The sequence below is a fragment of the Passer domesticus genome, chromosome 18 (assembly GCF_036417665.1).
Source record: "Passer domesticus isolate bPasDom1 chromosome 18, bPasDom1.hap1, whole genome shotgun sequence".
NCBI classification, from domain to species: Eukaryota; Metazoa; Chordata; class Aves; order Passeriformes; family Passeridae; genus Passer; species Passer domesticus.
Window position 1 is genome coordinate 10,720,561 of NC_087491.1, and position 17,833 is coordinate 10,738,393.

General features: G+C 51.6%; 1 protein-coding gene and 2 long non-coding RNA genes across 4 annotated transcripts in view; 1 reads left to right on the forward strand and 2 right to left on the reverse strand.

Moving 5' to 3' along the window:
- GPSM1 (G protein signaling modulator 1) overlaps window positions 1-14,420 on the reverse strand; it is a 66,719-nt gene extending 52,299 nt beyond the window's left edge. The window contains exon 1 of one of the 2 annotated variants that reach the window (XM_064393191.1): window positions 14,347-14,420. In XM_064393191.1, the coding sequence (XP_064249261.1) occupies window positions 14,347-14,408 (62 nt within the window). In that variant the 5' untranslated portion in view covers window positions 14,409-14,420. Of the gene's footprint in view, window positions 1-11,272; window positions 11,404-14,346 lie in introns of those variants that run through there. The other variant, XM_064393192.1, reaches the window with a different exon arrangement.
- On the reverse strand, window positions 2,140-6,016 carry LOC135283131 (uncharacterized). Its single transcript, XR_010349008.1, has 2 exons — window positions 5,683-6,016; window positions 2,140-2,336 (listed from the first exon to the last, which is right to left on the reverse strand). It is a non-coding gene; the product is annotated as an uncharacterized LOC135283131 (long non-coding RNA).
- LOC135282952 (uncharacterized) lies at window positions 8,669-9,594 on the forward strand. Its single transcript, XR_010348916.1, has 2 exons — window positions 8,669-8,700; window positions 8,947-9,594. It is a non-coding gene; the product is annotated as an uncharacterized LOC135282952 (long non-coding RNA).
- Window positions 14,421-17,833: the final 3,413 nt, after the last annotated feature.

Here is a 17,833-nt window from a genome sequence, read left to right on the forward strand (position 1 = left end):
TCTGAAAAACAAGGGAAGAGGCTCCCCAGGAGCTCAAATATCAGCCAGGTGTCCAGTGCAACCCTTGCCAGCATCTCTAAAACTGCTCCTCCAGCTCCTCAGTGCAAACTCAAACCCACCAGACCAGCACCAAAAGTACTTTAGGGCACTCTGTGGAAAAATCTGTGTATCCTACCAGGTGGGAAGCCCCCAAAAATCCAAGCATGGCAGGAGTCCCAGAAAGGCACATGGTCCCACACAAGGTGAGAATTCCACTCAGCCTCGCTCCTCAGAGAGCAGCCCCGCTGTCTGGCACTGTGCTGGGTGTCTGCTGCCTCTCAGGAACCCTCCAGCACCCTGCCAGCTGCTCTCACTGCTTCCACAGCACCGTGGCACTGAGTGCTCCACCACATCCCCCCAGATTTTTAGCACTTCTGTCCCAGCAGGACTCCATGGAAAACATCGACCCTGGAAACGCTTCTGTGCAAATCAAGCACGGGGAGGCAGCTCCTGCTCCTCCCCACACACCGCATCAGCTTGGTTCTGACACTGTGGTATTTGTGCAGTTCATTCACAGGAGTAAACAGCAGCAAACATGTATTTTGAGAAGAGTTTGTCACGTAGATCACATCCTTCATGTGTGAAGTGGGCTCTGGTCCTGTTCTTCCACAGGAGGAATTTGTATGAACATCATGTTTCCTGAAAAGTCTTCCCAAATCCAGCAAGAATGCTCCTCTCCACAGGCCTATTTTGGGTTTAATTTAGATCCTTTCTGCGATCTCACAGGTACTACAATGAGTTTACAGACCACAGGCTGCTGCTCTGGAGCTCAGGGAGAATTCCCTGCTCCCCTCCTGCCTCACACTGGTGAGAGAAGGGAGGATCCAGCATCAGGCTCACACACATGCCCAAATCCAGAGAGCCCATTTATCCTGACAACTGAATTATGCATGTCTGCAGAAAAAGAAAATCTCTGCTCCAGCACAGAGACATCATCATCATCCAGCAGTGAAAAAAACACATGGCACAGCACCAGGCTGCATGGGAAATGTGCTTCAGGAGACAGCTCTTACCTCAACCCCTCGGGGTGGTGGGCTGGGGGAGCTGCTGCCCTGCAGGAGCAGCTCTGCTTCCACAGGGATTCTGTGTGCTGGAGGAGCCAGCCTGTTCTAACCCAGGGCATTCCAGAGCTGCTGCATTTGTGCTGCACAAACAGCCTCCACCAACCTTCCAGGAGCGGTTCCATCCACCAACACACATGGCTTTAATTTGGAATGGATTTTTTTCACTTTCATTGCAGTCACATGGTGGGAGCTGTTACTTTTCTCTCCTCTGTGTGTATCTGGATGGCTGCATCCTCACTCCCCTGCCTGAGCCATGCCAGCCTCAGGCAAGCAGCTCTGAGAGCGTCAGCCTCGACAAGTGACTCAGTTCTGTCTGGAGCCAGGGCTGCAAAGCATCTCCTGCCTTCCCTTCCCTGCCCTGCCCCTCCTGAGCTGCTGCTCACACAGCTGCCCTGGGCAGCTCAGCTCTGCCCTGGGCACGTGGGCTTGGAGCTCCACAGAGCAGGGCTGGAACCCCCAGAAAAGCTGAGGGGAATTCCTGAGTCTCCCAGGGCCGTTCAGGAAGGGATTTCCACCACCACAGGAGAATACTTTGCTCAGTGCAGGGAACACAACACTGTTCTCTGCTCACTCCTCATCCTTACGTGACAGATCTGCTGCTGGTCCCCTCTGCAGAGTGGTCACTCACTGGCACAGCTGGTGACAACCTTCTGCCAAAACCACTGCTGCCAAAGGATGGTTTCATTGAAGACAACATCAAGCAGAGTGAGTTTTTTTCTTTTCTTCAGAACAGCAGAGGACAATGTGGGTATTTTCAGTCATTTCATTAACTCTCCAGACGCCTGAGCTCCCTGTGGACCAGCATCTCCTCAGAGCCCGTGGTACCTGCTGGAACTCCCCCTGCCTGCCCTGCCAGCAGGGACACCAAAGGGATGCCCACACAGAAAACTGCAGCTTCCCTTCCTCCCTGCTTTACCCAGGAAGGCACCAAACCACAGATTTCCATCAGCCAAGCCGTTCGTGCTCGGAGTTTCCTGGATTACTGCCCTGATGGAAGCAATTCATACAGAGCTGGCCAAGGGCTGCAGCCTTAAAATTCTGGGCACATGGCAGGGAACTCATATGTTTTATTATTTAGACCCATGCAGGAGCTCAGACACTCAGCTGAACTCGGAGGCCAGGAAATGCCTGGAGGTACACGTGGAGGATCACAATTCCAGGACATTCAGCTGCTTTTATGGGTGTCAGTATCCTCTCAAGCACCATGAGATGCTGGTCTGTGGGCTTCCCAAGCTGGAAATCACAAGGGCTTGTTTGTCAGGGGGAAAAGAGAACCACCCGTGGCTTAGGAAGCTCAGTATTTCCATGTGCCAGTTGCTGGTGGTTTGTATTCCTGCCTTCATGCTGCAGCAGGCTGGGCTGATAAACAAGCTCAATCTGATGGCCTCTGTGTTTTGCAGCAAGATCCAATCCCCAGAGCATTTCCTCCATACAAATCTCTGCAGACAGCTGCTAAAAAAAGGGGCTGTTGCTGCTGCAGCACCAGCTGGGATATGGCGAGTGCACAAGGACAGTAAGGACAGGACCCTCCTCAAAGCCCTGGCAGCTCCTGCCCATCCCAAATCCCTCCTGCCTGACTGGAGCTACAGATGTGTGCTTTTCTCCCTCCATCCTTCACCATACCCAAAGGCAGGGCAGCTCCACTCACTCCCACGATTGAACTTGCAGGATTTTCTGACAGGGAACATTGCTCTCCTCTCTCCTTTTTAAATGAACTGCTCTCTTCTCAAAGCCTGAGAGACAGGGAACTCGTGGAGTCACAGGTGCCTGAGCACTCAGGGCTGCTCTGCTTTTTTCAAGCCTGGCTCTGGGCTCTTCTCAGTGACCAGAGTGACCCAGGCTGCTCCTCCTCCTGTGGTCTGCAGGGTTCCCTTTGCAAGGGACACCTTGTAAACAGGCAGAGGCTGGGATTTAATTCACCAGCTGGTAACTTCCTCCTAAACAACTTTCTGCTCCCTGTTAGAACAGCAGAGCCACTGTAATTTCGTGTGACACCAGTGCTGCAGTGCCCAGCAAGGCTCAGTGAAGGACAAAGCCAAGGTCTCCAATTCACAATTAGCACAATTACCCTCACTCTGACGTGGGTAAGGAAGTGCTGAAGGAAAGGAGTGGGAGTCAGGACATTCAGCTCCCAGTTTTACCACCTCTGTTCTCTTTCACCCTGAAGGCTATACAATTTCCCACCCTTGAAAACAGGAACAATATTTCCCAGAAAAGCTGCAATAAAACATTGGTGTTTACCATGCACTCTGAAGCTGTGGAACGGATGCAACCCTGCCAGGATCCACTCAGCACCATCACACAACCCATGAATAACGGTAATTAACAAATAGCCCCAGAGAGATGAGTATTAATCAGCACTTCCCAGCTCTCCTCGGGCATGAACGGATATTCCACAGATGCACAAAGAGCCACCTCAACTCCGCAGCGTGGATCACAGAAACTTCTCCCACAACTAACTAATTTGGGCCGAAGCTGCTCCAGAGCACAGGAAAATGCAGCAATTCACACCAAAGTGCCCAAGGAAGCACCACCAGGTGAACACTCATGGCACCTGCTGTGACACCCCCAGAGCAAACATAGCCCAGTGCTCTGCAAAACCACAGGAGTGTCAGCAAAGTCCTGAAACAGAACTAGGAAGGCACTTGGTCCAGAAAATCCTTCTGTTCTACCTGGAAATAGAAATTTGTGCAGCTCTGTTCATCAAGGCATGCAGAAACTCCACCACACACAGGCACCACTGTCCCAGCAGTGGGCTGGGGCTTCCCCTGAGGAACTCAGCACAACTATTGATTATTTGTGCTGTCCTATGGCAAAGCTCATCTCCTCTGCTGCAATCCTATAACAGAAGCAATCTTCCCAGGGAGAGGCTGCAAATGAGGCAATCTGTCCCAAACCCCAGCACAGATCAGCAGCTGGACCTGCAGCCACAGCCCCCAGGAAAGGGCTCCCTTTCTCAAGAGCCAATTCAGTGTGAAAGCAGCCAGAAAGGGTGAGGGGAACAGAGCGGGGTGCCCAGGGCAGGACAGGAGCCCCGTCAGCCCCTGGGTGCTCAGAGCAGCCACCCTGTGCAGCTCAGAGCCAGCTGCAGACAGAACTGACAGCTCCCAGCCCTGCCCATGCATTTTTAAAAGCAGCTTCCAAGACAAAACATCTGCTCCCAGGTGGAGTATGAAACAGCTCTTACACTGAGCTGTATTATTAGGTTTTTTCCCCCATTTAAGTCCTTTTTCTTGGCCTTTCCCTTCCATGAGCCCCTAACTCCCAGTGAGGAGCCCCTCTGGCTGCTCCAGAGGGTTGGAAGAGCAAAGGGTAACAGAAAAGCTTGAGGAGAGCCAAGACAATCCAATATTCCTCTTCCAAAAATCCCTCCAGGGGTAGCAGCTGCACAGAGCTGTGGTTCACAGCAGAGGGTGAAGCTTCTTTGGATGGATCCTGTTTAATTTCAGAGTCAGAAAGGAAACACCTGTGGCTCCAGTGCCTGCCATCCTCGGGCAAAATCCTCTTGCTGGAAGCAAACTGGGAATAGATTTTTAAGCTATTTACTCCTACCCTGAAGGTACTGAACAGACAGCAGCATTAATTCAGGGGTTTGTTGATGCTCCAGGGCCCAGGGCCTTGCAGAAGGTCTTATCCCTTCCACTGAAATAAGGAAGGGCAGATATCAGTGAGGTGCTTCAGCAGATGCTTGTCCTCCCTTTTCCAGGCTTCAGTGGGACAGGGATCCCTCAGGCACTGCCAGGATCAGGCCATGGCATGGGTTTGGGTTTGGCTGCCCACTCTGAAGGCTCTCAGTCCCATGCCTCAGATTCAGCTCTAAAAAGAGCCTGTCTCTGCCCTCTCCTCAGGGAACAGAGGTCATGGCTATTGTCCTCAACCAGCCCTGTTAATTTTATCTCAGGAGAAGCGAGTTAAGTGACTTAAGTACAGAGCTGTGCTGCAAATTGCTCATTTAATATTGCCCTTGAAACTGCACTGTAATGATAATTTTTCACTTCCTTCCCTAGGCAGTTGCATAACATTGCTGGGCATTGTTTAGAGAGCTCCAAAGCTGAGGCAGCCGTGTCCCTTTCACCCTCTCCTCACCAAGCACTGGCAGGGATGTTGATTTTCTGGTTGTGGGGGGGGTTTTGGCTTTTTTTTTCATTCTATTAGCTTATTACATTAAACAACAGATGGACATGACTCTGAATGCAAATAGCCTTCCAACAAAATCATTCCTACTTTCTTCAGCTTTCAGTGGAAAAAAAAATCCCATTTATACCAGTTAAATCTAAGCCAATTAGAAAGGCAGATCTGCCAAATAACATTTAATTAAAAGTGTCTTTAGGGAGGGAGCAGCTTGGTCAATGAAAAGCTTTCCCACTGACAATATAAATAGCCCAGGCCCAGAATTCAACAGCCCCAATTTGTGGTTGGGACACTCAGCCTGTGTGCCCAGACCAGCAGGAATTTGGGTTTCATGGCTTTGGTTGGCAAAGGATTTTATAAGAGGGAAGTGGAATTCTGGAAGCTGGGCTGGCTGATCAAAGGGGCACAGAGAGCAGGACTGGGATGGGAGGGACAGCACCAGACACACCTGAGAGCAATTTGGAGATAAAATTGCTCTTCAAGCAGAACAGCATCAAGAGTTGGGTAAAATCCCTCTCTCCACTTTCAGAAACTTGCTGCTGGTGGCTTCTTGCAGTGTAAGACCTGAGAGAGTTCAAACCTGTTCTCCAGGCAAGTCTGGACACCACCGTGAGTGCAAAATCATGAGACAGCAAGAAATCCACATACCACAACAAAAATACAGCTTGTGTTCTCCAGTACCAGAGCCTGATCTGCTGGAGAGGAGGCAAGAGAGCACGGAGGGGAAAACAGGAGCTTGAGAGCTGGGGAGATGGGGCTTGAGACAGAGCACCTGCTCTGTGGGGAGCTCAGAACAGAGAGCAGGGACAAAGCTGTGTCCTGGGGATGTGCTAAAGCAGCACAGATGAAGGGAGCCACATCCAAAAGTGCCTGGATCCAGGACGCAGGCCAGGCTCAGGGCAGGTGGCAGCAGGGTGGTCCTGCAGGGACCCCTGTCCCACGCCCTGCCTCACTGCAGCTCCAAGCACAGAGAAGCAGAGGTGGGGATGTCACCCCTCAGGGCACACCTGAGCCCTCCTGCTTTGACAGGAGCACAGACACACTCCAAGGTCTGAACCCAGGCAGGATCTTCCATCCTGATGAACTTCTTTTAACAAACTAAGCCATTCTATCACTGCCAGCCCCTAAAATCATCCCCTCCTCTCTGCCTCCCGCAGATGCTCCCTCCAAGCCTGAGGCCTGGATCAATGAGAAGTTGATTTCCCAGACTTTTACCAGCATTTCCAATTTTAAGCCTTTCTGCTCCTGGCTATGACTTTGCTCATCCTCAAGGCACCACCAAGGCAAGGCTTGCCCCTGTGGTTTATGTAATATATCAGGAAAAAATCCAAAAAATCCTGGGACAGCTGGAGGAGGAGAATGCCAAGGGAGCTGTGCAGCCTGTTCCTGTCCCCAATCACCAGAGTGGGCATGGTCCAGCTGCATTTGGCTCAAGACAGGAAAAGCCAAAAAGGATTTTAAAAATCACTCTTCTATAACAAATCAATTTCTCAGCTTTCATAACACGTTTTCATCCTTCGGTGTAACAGGCACTGCTTCCCCTAACTTTGAAAATAAGGGGCAGCAGATCCCTAATTGGCCACATCCTCCAGGAAAACAGCAATTAATCACACACAGGATTTTCCTGTGGCATAAGCAGCTCATGCTGGGGTATCAGCCAGAGCTCTGACAGGACCTGGAGCCAGAACAGGACCCACCACTCAGGGAGTGAACAGAACCAGTCACCACGATCCAAGCACCCATCTCCTGCTTACAGGAACTCTTGCCAGTGTCCCTCCTCTCCTGCTGGCCATGAGCTCCTGCAGACACCTTCCCAGGAGAGAAGCAGCCAGTGCCCAATGCAACAGGCAGCAAAGGGCACCTCAGCAGCTGGGCATGGAGCTCTGGGTAGCACAGCTCCCTCCTGCCCCACAGCCAACATTCCAGGTGGGAAGGGTCACAGCTGCTTCCAGACCCAGCTCTGGTGGGATTATTAATATTTATCTCGCAGAAAACTGGCTTTGAGGGGTGTCCTCAGGCCACAGCCAAGTCACAAACTGATTTGACTTCAGCTGACTCAGAGGCAAACTTGGAATAACCACAAACACGTGGACAAGGCACAACGTTCTCTTTCTGGTCTGCCTAGCACAACCATCCTGTACAGGACAGAGGATTTGGGGTTCAGGCATCCTGAGGGACTGCTGTCACCCAGGAGAGGCACAACAAGCAGCAGGTGAAGTGCAAGGCAGCACAGGAGAGGGCAGAGCATCTGCTCAGCTCCATTTACACGTGCACACAGTCCAGTCAACACCCTGAGGACAAGAAGTGTTTGTATGGCAGCAGCACCTGCAGGGCAGAGGCAAAGCAGGATCACCCTGTGCCAGGCACAAAGCACAGCCCTGTCCCACGGGAAACCAGGGGCAGAGCTGCTCTCCCCACATCCCACCAGGTGAAACACAGAAGATCCAAAAAGGACACCCCAAATCCTGGGGAAACCTGCAAAGCACCAAGCCCAGGTCTGCCCAGCAGGATCCCTCTCCCTGTGAGGTGGACACTCAATGCCCTGTCTGGCTCCACTTTGGGATGCACACATGACTGAAAGTACAAGTGAGAAGTTCAGAACATCCCAAGACAGATGTCAACAAAGCCAACACTGCCTGCTAAGCTATCATGGAATTTTTGCCCAGGCCAGCTATTAAACAGCACAGCTATTTTAGAAATGTTTGTCTCCTGTTTTGCATCGTCCTTCTGCCTGGTGGAGATTGCCAACAGAAGAAAAATCAGAATCTTTCAGAAACCTCTGAACCAGCATTCAGAAATGTAATAAGCAATTTCAAGTTTAATCTACAGAGTAAACAGAGACCAAATGGCCATTCCCAGCTTTCTGGGAGTGCAGCTGAGCCCTTTCCCAATCCCACAGAGGAAGCTGATTGCACTTTGCCAAACCCAGCACTGCTGCTGGTGCTAATTTTCACCTCAGGCAGATAGAATTAAATACCACCTCTTGGAAAGAAAATAGCTGTTAGCCTTATATAAAGTCCAGATTCAGAAGTTGTGCAAGTTTACTTTACAAGAACTGGGGAAAATACCAAGTATTTCATGGTATTGTTATCCCCTGGTGACACACAAAACAAAGAACAAATCCACCCCAGACGTGGATTTTCCCCCCAGTTTGCTTTGCAAACCCCAGTTTACTCTGCCTCAACCACCAGGCTGAGCTGTGCCCTCTCTCAGTGCCTTCCATGTCAGAAGGCAGCAGTTTCTGCAGCCCAGTTTTCCCATCAGAGCAGGAGGCAGGAGCCTCCTCTCCTCAGAGCACTCTCTAATTGCCCGATGCACATTCAGGTCAGGTCCTCACCCTGTGACACTAATGAGTGAGATGGGACTGTTTGTGACACAATCAAGGAAAGTTTGTAAACATCACAAAAGCCAGGAGTGCTTTGGAAAACAGAGCCTGCAGGAGAGCAGAGAGCAGGGGAAGGGAAAGGTGTGCTTTTATCCGAGTTCTCAGGGCAGATTAATGCATTTCTGCACTGACTGCAGCATTATCTAATGTTCTTTCTGTGTGGGATCAATAACATCTCCATGATGTCAGTGCAGGACAGGGAGGGTTTCCCCAGGACATGTCCATGTCTCCCTCCCAAACCCAGAAATCTCCAGAGTGGCCTTTTAAAACAAGGGCCCAAATCCAGGGCAGCTCTCTGGGCAATGGTGGACTTGTCCCTGTCCACAGTCCAGGGGAACCACTGGATGGATTTGGTGCTTCCAACACCTTCAAAATCAGCCAGCACAAAAGGGCAGGCTAGAGCACCTGCAGCAGAGGAGAAGAGCACACACCTGCTGCCAGCAGGTATTGCACAGCTCCTACAAGCCCCATTCTGCCCAACAAGTCCTCAGAGGTTACACACAGCTGAATTAACACCAGCCCAAAACCCCTGGGAAGGTAAAGCAGCAGCTCAGGCTCACACAGAACTTGGCCAGCCCAAATTTGAGGGGCACAGTCACAGAACTGGGCAATTCCAACAAGCCCCAGCAGTGACCCCACAGATACACCAGCCCTGCAGAGTCACAGCTTCCAAAGCCCTGGACTTCCAACAAGTCCTGCCCGAAACTTCACAGCTCTGTGGAGCAAATGGCATCAGAAAGGTGAGCAAATGCAGACATAGAGCTGCACAGGGGCAGAAACACCCTGGGCTGTGGTGTGTGACTGCTGTAGCAAAAGTTTGGACTCCAGTCTCTGTAAATAGAAATGTTTGGCCCAGTCAGCACATGGATTATTTGCTGCCAGCACAACAGAGCAGATGCCTTTGTTCTGGATGGGTTGAATTTAGGGAATTGCTAAAGGATGGAATAAAATGAATAAACACTTTCATTTTTGGCATGTTTCTCCCCAGCTCGCCCTGTTTCCTAGAAGGAAAATACCTTCCCCAGCTCTCCTGCCTGCACAGGTACCTTCTGCAGCTCTTGCACCTCAATGAATGCTCCCAGGCAAAAAAATAGAACACCACATATTAAGATTTTAGTAGCAGTTACTGGATTTTTAGTCCCAGTCACCTGAGGTTCCACCCATCACAACAGACAGAGCCACTGAATTCACCCTCAAGTTTCTGCACTGCAAGAAAAGTGAAATTCAGGAAGAAACTAAGTTACCATTTATTTTGCAGAACAGGGACAGACGCTCCAGCAGCACTTGCTTTCAAGGCCTAAAAGGCACAGCAGAGACTCGTAAAACCACATGCCCTGCCAGAGCCACCCAGATAAGCCACAGGAAAATGCTTCCCTTCCCACTTCTCTTCCCCAGCAGCTGGGAGCAGAGCTCATATGAGGCACACATTTGTGAAAAGCAATCTCCCACTATAATTTCCTTTGCAAAAGTGACCAAAATCTAGTCCCCAAAAAGTTTCCATTAAAAGCAAAGAGAAAGAAAGAAAGAAGAAGCCCAAGTCTGGTTAAAATCCAGCAGGTTTCTCCTCAGCTCTAGCTCCTCCAGAGCAGGCAGAGCAATGATATTAACTCTGCTGCCTCCTTTTCCCTGGAGTTGCTTACAACACAACATAACCAAGAAACACCTGCTGCCCACCCTAATGAACTAACAATCATTAAAGCAGACAACCCACTAGCTGCTGCGCTAATTACTGCAGAGCCTGCAAAGAGAACTGGTGAAAAGCTACTGTATCCCATACACTTGCAGCATTCTTGGGCTTTTTTGGCTCTATAGTCCAGCCACTGCATCACCTCCACTTCATAAAACACCATGGTGAACAGCATGAACAACGCTGTAAGGCCTCAAAGTCACACATTTAGTCTTTTTTTGGCTTTAGTGTTTTCCAGTTTTGATCTAAACGAAGAGAATGAGCCTTGCCACGAACGCCAAACAGCCTGGAGCTATTTCTTTTCCCCTCCATCCCCGTGTAAATTTCTGTAGCGCCCAGTTTTAAAGCTGAGCCTCGAAGTGTCCGCAGTGCGATCAGGAGCCTCCCATGCGAATACCCAGCTCCGAGCAGCTCCGAGCATCACCCTCCCCAGCGGGGGACCCGAGGATCCCCCCGGAGCCCCCCGGCTGCCCCACGGAGGGAGCGCCGCGTCCTTCCCGGCTCCTCTCGGGCAGCATCCCCGCCCGTGCAACAGCTCCGGGAGCGGGAGCGCTGCCTCCGCCCGCTCCCGGGGCTGGGCACGGCTCCGGGCCGGGCTGTCCCCGGGCATCGGGCTGTCCCTGGGGCTGGGCACGGCTCCGGGCCGGGCTGTCCCCAAGGACCGGGCTGTCCCCGGGGCTGGGCACGGCTCCGGGCCGGGCTGTCCCTGGGGCTGGGCACGGCTCCGTACCGGGCTGTCCCTGGGGCTGGGCACGGCTCCGGGCCGGGCTGTCCCCAAGGACCGGGCTGTCCCCGGGGCTGGGCACGGCTCCGTACCGGGCTGTCCCCGGGGCTGGGCACGGCTGCGGAGCCAGGCTGTGCCCAAGGACTAGGCTGTGCCCAGGGCTCCACGGGCTCGCAGCTCAGGGCCGGGCTGTCCCCAAGGACCGCGCTGTCCCCGCTCCGGGCTGTCCCGGCCCCGCTCACCTGCAGTGGAAGCGCCGTGCGGCGGAGCCGGGGCTGTCCCCGCCGGGCGGGCTCGCCATGGGCGCCGGCCCCGCGGCGGGGAGCGGGCAGCGGAGTATGGCAGCGCCGGGAAGTGATGCACCGAGCAAAGAAACTCGCGGGCAGGCCCCTCCTCCGGCTGATGTCACCCGGCCTGCCTCCCTCCCTCCCTGCCGCCCGCCCGGCTCGGCGGGTCCCGCCGCGGGATGGGGAGCGCAGCCCCGGGCACGGCATCCCCCCGGGCACGGCATCCCCCCAGGCACGGCATCCCCCCGGGCACGGCATCCCCCCCGGGCACGGCATCCCCCCCGGGCACGGCAATTCCTCGGGGCATGGCATCCCCCGGGGACACGGCATCCCCCCGGGCACGGCATCCCCCCGGGCACAGCATCCCCCGGGCACGGCATCCCCCCGGGGCACGGCATCCCCCCAGGCACGGCATCCCCCCAGGCACGGCATCCCCCCCGGCACGGCATCCCCCCCGGCACGGCATCCCCCCCGGCACGGCATCCCCCCGGGGCACGGCATCTCCCGGGCTGGCAGAGCCTCCCTGGCACGGCATCCCCCGGGAACGGCAGCCCCTGGGCTGGCAGAGAACCCCTGTCTCCCCGGGACATCCCCCTGGGGATATTCCCCCCGGGCACCACACCTGCACGTTGTCGCCGGAGCAGCATCGCTGATTCCTGCCCAGCCACAGCTCTGGAAAGCCGTAATGGGTCTCGATTTTGGCTTGGTCACAGCCCTTTTGTCTTCGAAGTGTCTGCACCTGGAGGCAGCCAGGATGAGCAGCTGGGACCAGGCAGGACCTGGCAGGGCTGTGCCACAGGCACAGAGCAAAGTCTGGCTGCTCTCTTTGGTAGTGAGGAATCCCCCAGGAAAAAGGATTTTCCCTCCAGCCATAGCACTTTCTTTCAGTTAACTATGTCCTGTTGGATCTTGGGGCCCTAAGTTTTTATTTCCGCCCAAATGCCTAGAGAAGGATGCAGGTCATCTTCAAACACTGCATCCATCTCCTTGTGTTCTCCAAGGCTTGAGGTGCTCATGGAGAAGTTGGGGAGTTGGTCACTCAGCAGAAACCTGGCTGAAAGTTAGGGCCACTTACCCAGCAGCAGCAAATGAAACATCATTTTCCTCACAGACCCACCCCCCAAATAAGCACAGCTGTGAACTGTGGCTTTCTCTGGGTTCTAGCAGCTTGCTCTGCACACACAGAGCCCTGTAGTCACTGGGAATCCAGAGCCATCCCTGTTTACTGCCTCCTTCACTCTGGGGACCTGCTCAAAACCCCTCTCAGGAGTAAACCCAGATCCTGCTCAGGAAAGAACATCATCAATAATGTCCCACTAGCAAACCACAAAAGCCTCTTTCCCAAGAGCTAATTGATTGGGCGTTTAAATTTGAAACAAAACCCTATAAACAAACCTGTGTCTGTGTCTCAGCTGAGGAATAGTCTCAATTCTGTAGATAAACCACAGCAGAGAAAGATGAAAGCATCCTGCTGAGAGTTGTCTCCTCACCCACGGAGGTGCTGTCCTGAGTCCCTCATTATCCCCAAAAAAAGGAACCCCCTGCACCCCTGAGTAACCAGCCACAATCCCCCCATGGAAGGAGCAGGCTGGGACACTGTGCCTCACAGCAGCCAGTTTTTACCCAGGTTTGTGGTTTCACTGACAGCAGCAAACATCCTCATGCAAAGCAGCTTTTCACAAGCCATGGAAACATGGGACTGCTCAGCCTAGGAGATTTTGGCACTTTGGAGGGGGTGTTTGTCCTTGCCTCTCCCTCTTCCAGACCCAGACATGAGTGCAAAAGATGAAACCCAGCCTGTGCTGCTGCTGCTGCCCTTCCTCAGCCCCAGGGACTGAGGATGCCAAGCTGAGCTGGGCTGGCATTCAGCGAGTGTGGGAAGACAGAGGAATTGCCCTTTGGAGAAACAATGCTGGAAAGGAGAGCAGGGGAAAGGAGGGAGGAGGCCAGCTCCCATTTTGGGCTCCAGCCAGTTCTCTGGTGTTCCACAGAGCTCTGGGCAAGCGGGTCAGCCCCACGTTAATGACACGGGAATGGCTCGGGCACATTCCAGGGCCTGGGCTGTGCAGGAGGTCAGGCTGAGATGAGTGTAATGGTCCCCTCTGGCCTCCAAACTCATGAATTTGCAATGGAGAATTTATCATCTGACAAACTCAGCTTCTCTTTCTTCTCGTACAAGTGGCAAATGGGTCACAATAGATTTGAATTCATTAGATGAAATAATTCAATTACTTTGCTGTGGGTTGGGTTTGGTTAACCCTACATGTTCATGCCAAGAAGCTCCCTGCAAGCACTTGGACCTCAGCCACAGCTCAGATCCATTGCTCAGCAGCAATGAAACAGGGAAATTGTAAGAGTACAGAGAGAAAGAAGCCCAGTACTTCAGAAATGCCACTAATTCCTCTGGTGAGCTGTGTGCACATGTGCTGGGAAGGACCCCGAGCAATTAGAGAGGCTCCAGATGAATGTGACAAGTGTGACCTACCAGAGAAAGGCATGAGAATTGATTTGTTCAGTGCAGATAAGATCAAAAAGTGGAGCTGGAATCTTTAGCCATTAAAAGGGCTGCTGCAGAATGGAAGAAAGGAGGAGTGGATCCTGAAGAACAGGGCAGGGCACAACACGGCTGGGCCAGAATCCAGCAAAGGCAATGCAGGGTTCATTTTCCTTTGACCTTACACAACACCTTTGTGTCCCTGCACAATGTCCCTGCACCTCCAACATTTTTTGTCTCTGCAATCTTAAAGCTCAAAATCTTGTTCCTCCCAGTTCCTGAGTGTCTCTACACCTTCACTTACCAACAGACAGAATCCCAGCTCTAAGCAATAGGATTGCAGGATCCTTAAGACTTCTTGGGTAATTTTTAACATTTCTTTTGTAAATTGATACTCAAAGCCATCACAACACAAGATGAAAGAGCTCCAAGTAGTGCCATATTTCCTTCCACTTGGAAGAGACAGCCTTGAGAGCAGGAAGGCACAGAAAGCTCAAAGGAAGACAGAGAGACAGAAGTCAACAGTAAATTTTACCCATCAGTTAAGAACTGCCAGGACATAGGAACATCCCTCCACTGCCTCCATGTCTTCATCATCCAGACACACCAGAGCCAGACACTCCCTTCAAAACACAAAGATTTATCTTAATTAGCACGGCAGCTCTCCTGCAGCTCATGGAATGGATTGCTGGGGGCCTCTGCTGGGGTTTGTGTGCAAAAAGAGCTCTGCAATTCAGGCTCCCAAGCTGACAGACCCCAGCTGAAATCACTACAGAACTGGCACTGTAATTGTCTTCTCTTTCTGGCAACAGCTGTGATTAATCACCAGACTTTGCACTGTCTTTTTTTTCCCCAAGCTGGCAGGTTCCAAAAGCACCTTGCTATTGTCCTGCATTCCATTTTCTAAATCCCTCTAAACAGAGCCTGCAAGGAAGTTCTGGGTTTAAACCAGCCTAAAAAAGAACCACACAGCAAAACTGAAGAAACTTTGTCTTGGCTTATATCAGTTTCACAGCTGTGAATTTACATGGAGATAAACTTATCTTGGAGGAAGTTTGCATCTTTTTAAAAACAAAATACCCCAGTGGATGTAGCTTCCTTTGTGTGCAGGAGATGAGAGCTCACAGTGGGGATTTTCCAGCTGGATCCAGCTCTTCCCCAGAGGGGATGGGATGATGTGCAGCCTTGGCCAGAGCTGCTTTCCTGTGAAACATCACTGTTGGTGCTGCCTCATGCCAGTTTGTAAAATGGAGATAACAAAACAACTTCTACTCATCCCTCCTGGGGAAAGAGCAATGGCTGGAGATCTCTAATGTGTCACTGAGCTGTGAGCACACGAGCTTGAATCAGCCTGACAGCACTGTGAAGATGGGTAAGAGAGGAGTTGGCTTTGTGAAAGAAAAAAGGAATAATAAAAATGCCCCTGGAGGGTCTGAGGGCTGATGTGCAAATCGGGGCCACACACGGCCTGTCTGAACCAGGAACATTTGCTTTGGCTTTGGGGTTTTAATAAAGCATAATTACATGAGTTACAACAACATCCTCCTCAGAACAGCGCAGAGCCACGCAGGACAGTGGGGAGGGAGCAGGGATGGGTTTCAGCAGGAGTGCTTAGCTATTCCTTTAGTTAAAACAACAAATTAAGAACAAGGTTCAATGTCTGTGCTTGGGGAACAGAAGCCTCCATGCTGCTGAAAGATTGAACAGGTCTAAATAAAACTGCTGTGCCACACAGCTGTTTTTCAGGAGCTGGAAAGAAATTACAGTTTTCAAGGGCTTTTACAATCCTTCCTTCCACTGAGTCTGATCCTAAGGCAACAAAACTCCTCTGATCAGAGGGAAGGACTCAGTGAGGAACCATTATTTTATCTCCAAAGTAGAAGCACAAAAGGTTATTACAATCTGCAGATAACCTGTAATAGAGACTCACAGCCAGGAATATTATTCATACCTGAAATAAAGAGGATCATCTGAGAGTGAAGAGTTGTTTTGCTGACTGTGATTGTCTCTTTTAAAAACCTCTTGGAGCACAGACATTCAGGAAAAGCTCTGAGTAACGAGCTCCTCTGAATAATTCAGCTGTGTGCAGGCACTCCTGAACCAGCCCCAACTGCTGAGCACAGAGGGGCTCAGGAGAGCTCAGCTGCCCAGTTGGGGGTGGGTGAGCTGGATCCAAGCCCTTCCCAGAGCCTGGGCAGGGACACAGCCAGTGGGCTCTCACCTTTCCTTCCCCAGCCTCCTGCCCACCCCTCTCTGCTGGTGCAGCATTGAAAACACACATCAAGACCTCAGTGATTCTCACAAGTTCCATCCCCTCGAGTTTGGGTGCACCTGAGGATCTGGCCTTTGCTTTGTGCATATTTTCACATCCTGTGTCTCTGATGTCCCTGAATTTCCTTTTCATTAATGTTCCTCTGGGCCTCAGAGGAGACAAACAAAGCGACAGAGCTCATCCGCTTCCTTCAGCCTTCAAGCTCGACTGCAAATGCTTCATTAAATAAATAGCAAGAGATCCTTAAAATGTCCTTGCTCGCAGCCTCGTAGAGAGTTTGATGAGACAGAACCCTGTGGGCTGGCACTGGCCTGCTGGGGAGATGGGGATGTGTTAGGCAGGGCCAGAAGGGACTGTCCTGATGCCTTGGTGCTAATGTCATGTATCCCTCGGATCCACCACCCAGCAGCTCCTCCTCCACTGGGATCCTGCTCTTTGCCTCCGAGCAGAATGACTCTGCAGAGTGCCTGGGAAGGCCTTTGAACTCAGCAAGGTTCAAGCACAGGAGCTGATGTTGTGGCAGAGTTTTGCTTCATGCCAAACTTTTCTGTGCCCCTGGTGCAGCTTCCTAAGGGGCACTGGGGCAGCTCGCCCTGGCACCCAGTGATGTCTGCAGCAAGCTGGACATGCTCGAGCAACATTTCTGCTTCTTTCTCATCCCTTGGTGAATTCCCACCCCTTCTCACTGCCTGGGAGCAGCTCTCCTGTTCCTGCAGCAGAATTCACAGCCTGGTGGTGCCTCTTCCATGAGAGCTTCAACCCAGCGGGGTGGTGGGAGGCTCTCCTGGGGCTCAGCAGAAACCTGCTGGATTTTCCTGGCCTTGGGAGCCTTCATGGCAGTACCAGGCAGCTCTTCTTGGAGGCACCTTATCAAAGCTCTATTGCTCAGACAAATATCCCAGAGCTCAGTCATGATCAGTTTCTGTTTACAATGTTGGCAGTGGATTTGTTTAACCAACTTCAATTTCCAAGAGTCAACAGACAAAACCCCAATTTCTTCTGCTGGAAGTCTGGGAAAACCTCCTCTTGGCGTTGACTGAAATGAAGAGTAATATTTTGTTAAGAATTGAAAGCCCAGAGGGGGAAATAAACATTTTCACCTTTGAAGGGGGCTTCATTTCCTTTTAAGTTGTAACTGTTGGTACTGACATTAATTACAAGCGTGTTTGGATTTGTTTTTAAGCAGACTGTCAATATTTGCAGTGTAATTGCATTATTTAGTCAAGCTCCTGCAAGTGCTTTCCAAACACTCAGGGTGGAACTCGTTTCTGAGTAGCTCCCAACAATTCTATGAAGCAGAGCAGGCGGAGCAGAAGTTGCTGCTGAAGTGACTCTGTCACCAACCACAAGGTCACCGAGGCTCCTGCAGCTGAGCCCCCCCAGCCCCCAAACCAGCCCCTGGTGGCAGGAAGCACATTCTGGTTATCACCAAAACTGCATCAAACCACAGGCTCGGGTCTGAACCCATCGAGTTTCTAATCAGCAATGAAAGGCAGTGCAAAAATAGCACCATTTACAGCTCAGCTCTGCTCAGTTCATCCACATTTCTCTACATTTCTTGTATTTGATGGTAAGGCTGTTCTTAGCATTCTAGTTGAATATAAGGATAATACTTTAGCAACATCAAGCAGCATAAAAGTAATAATTCTCATTTATATTTATCAGCTATAAAAGTAATAATTCTCATTTTAGGACTGGTAACTGGCAGACACCATTAATGCTGATTTTTGAGCAAATAATAGAATACAAG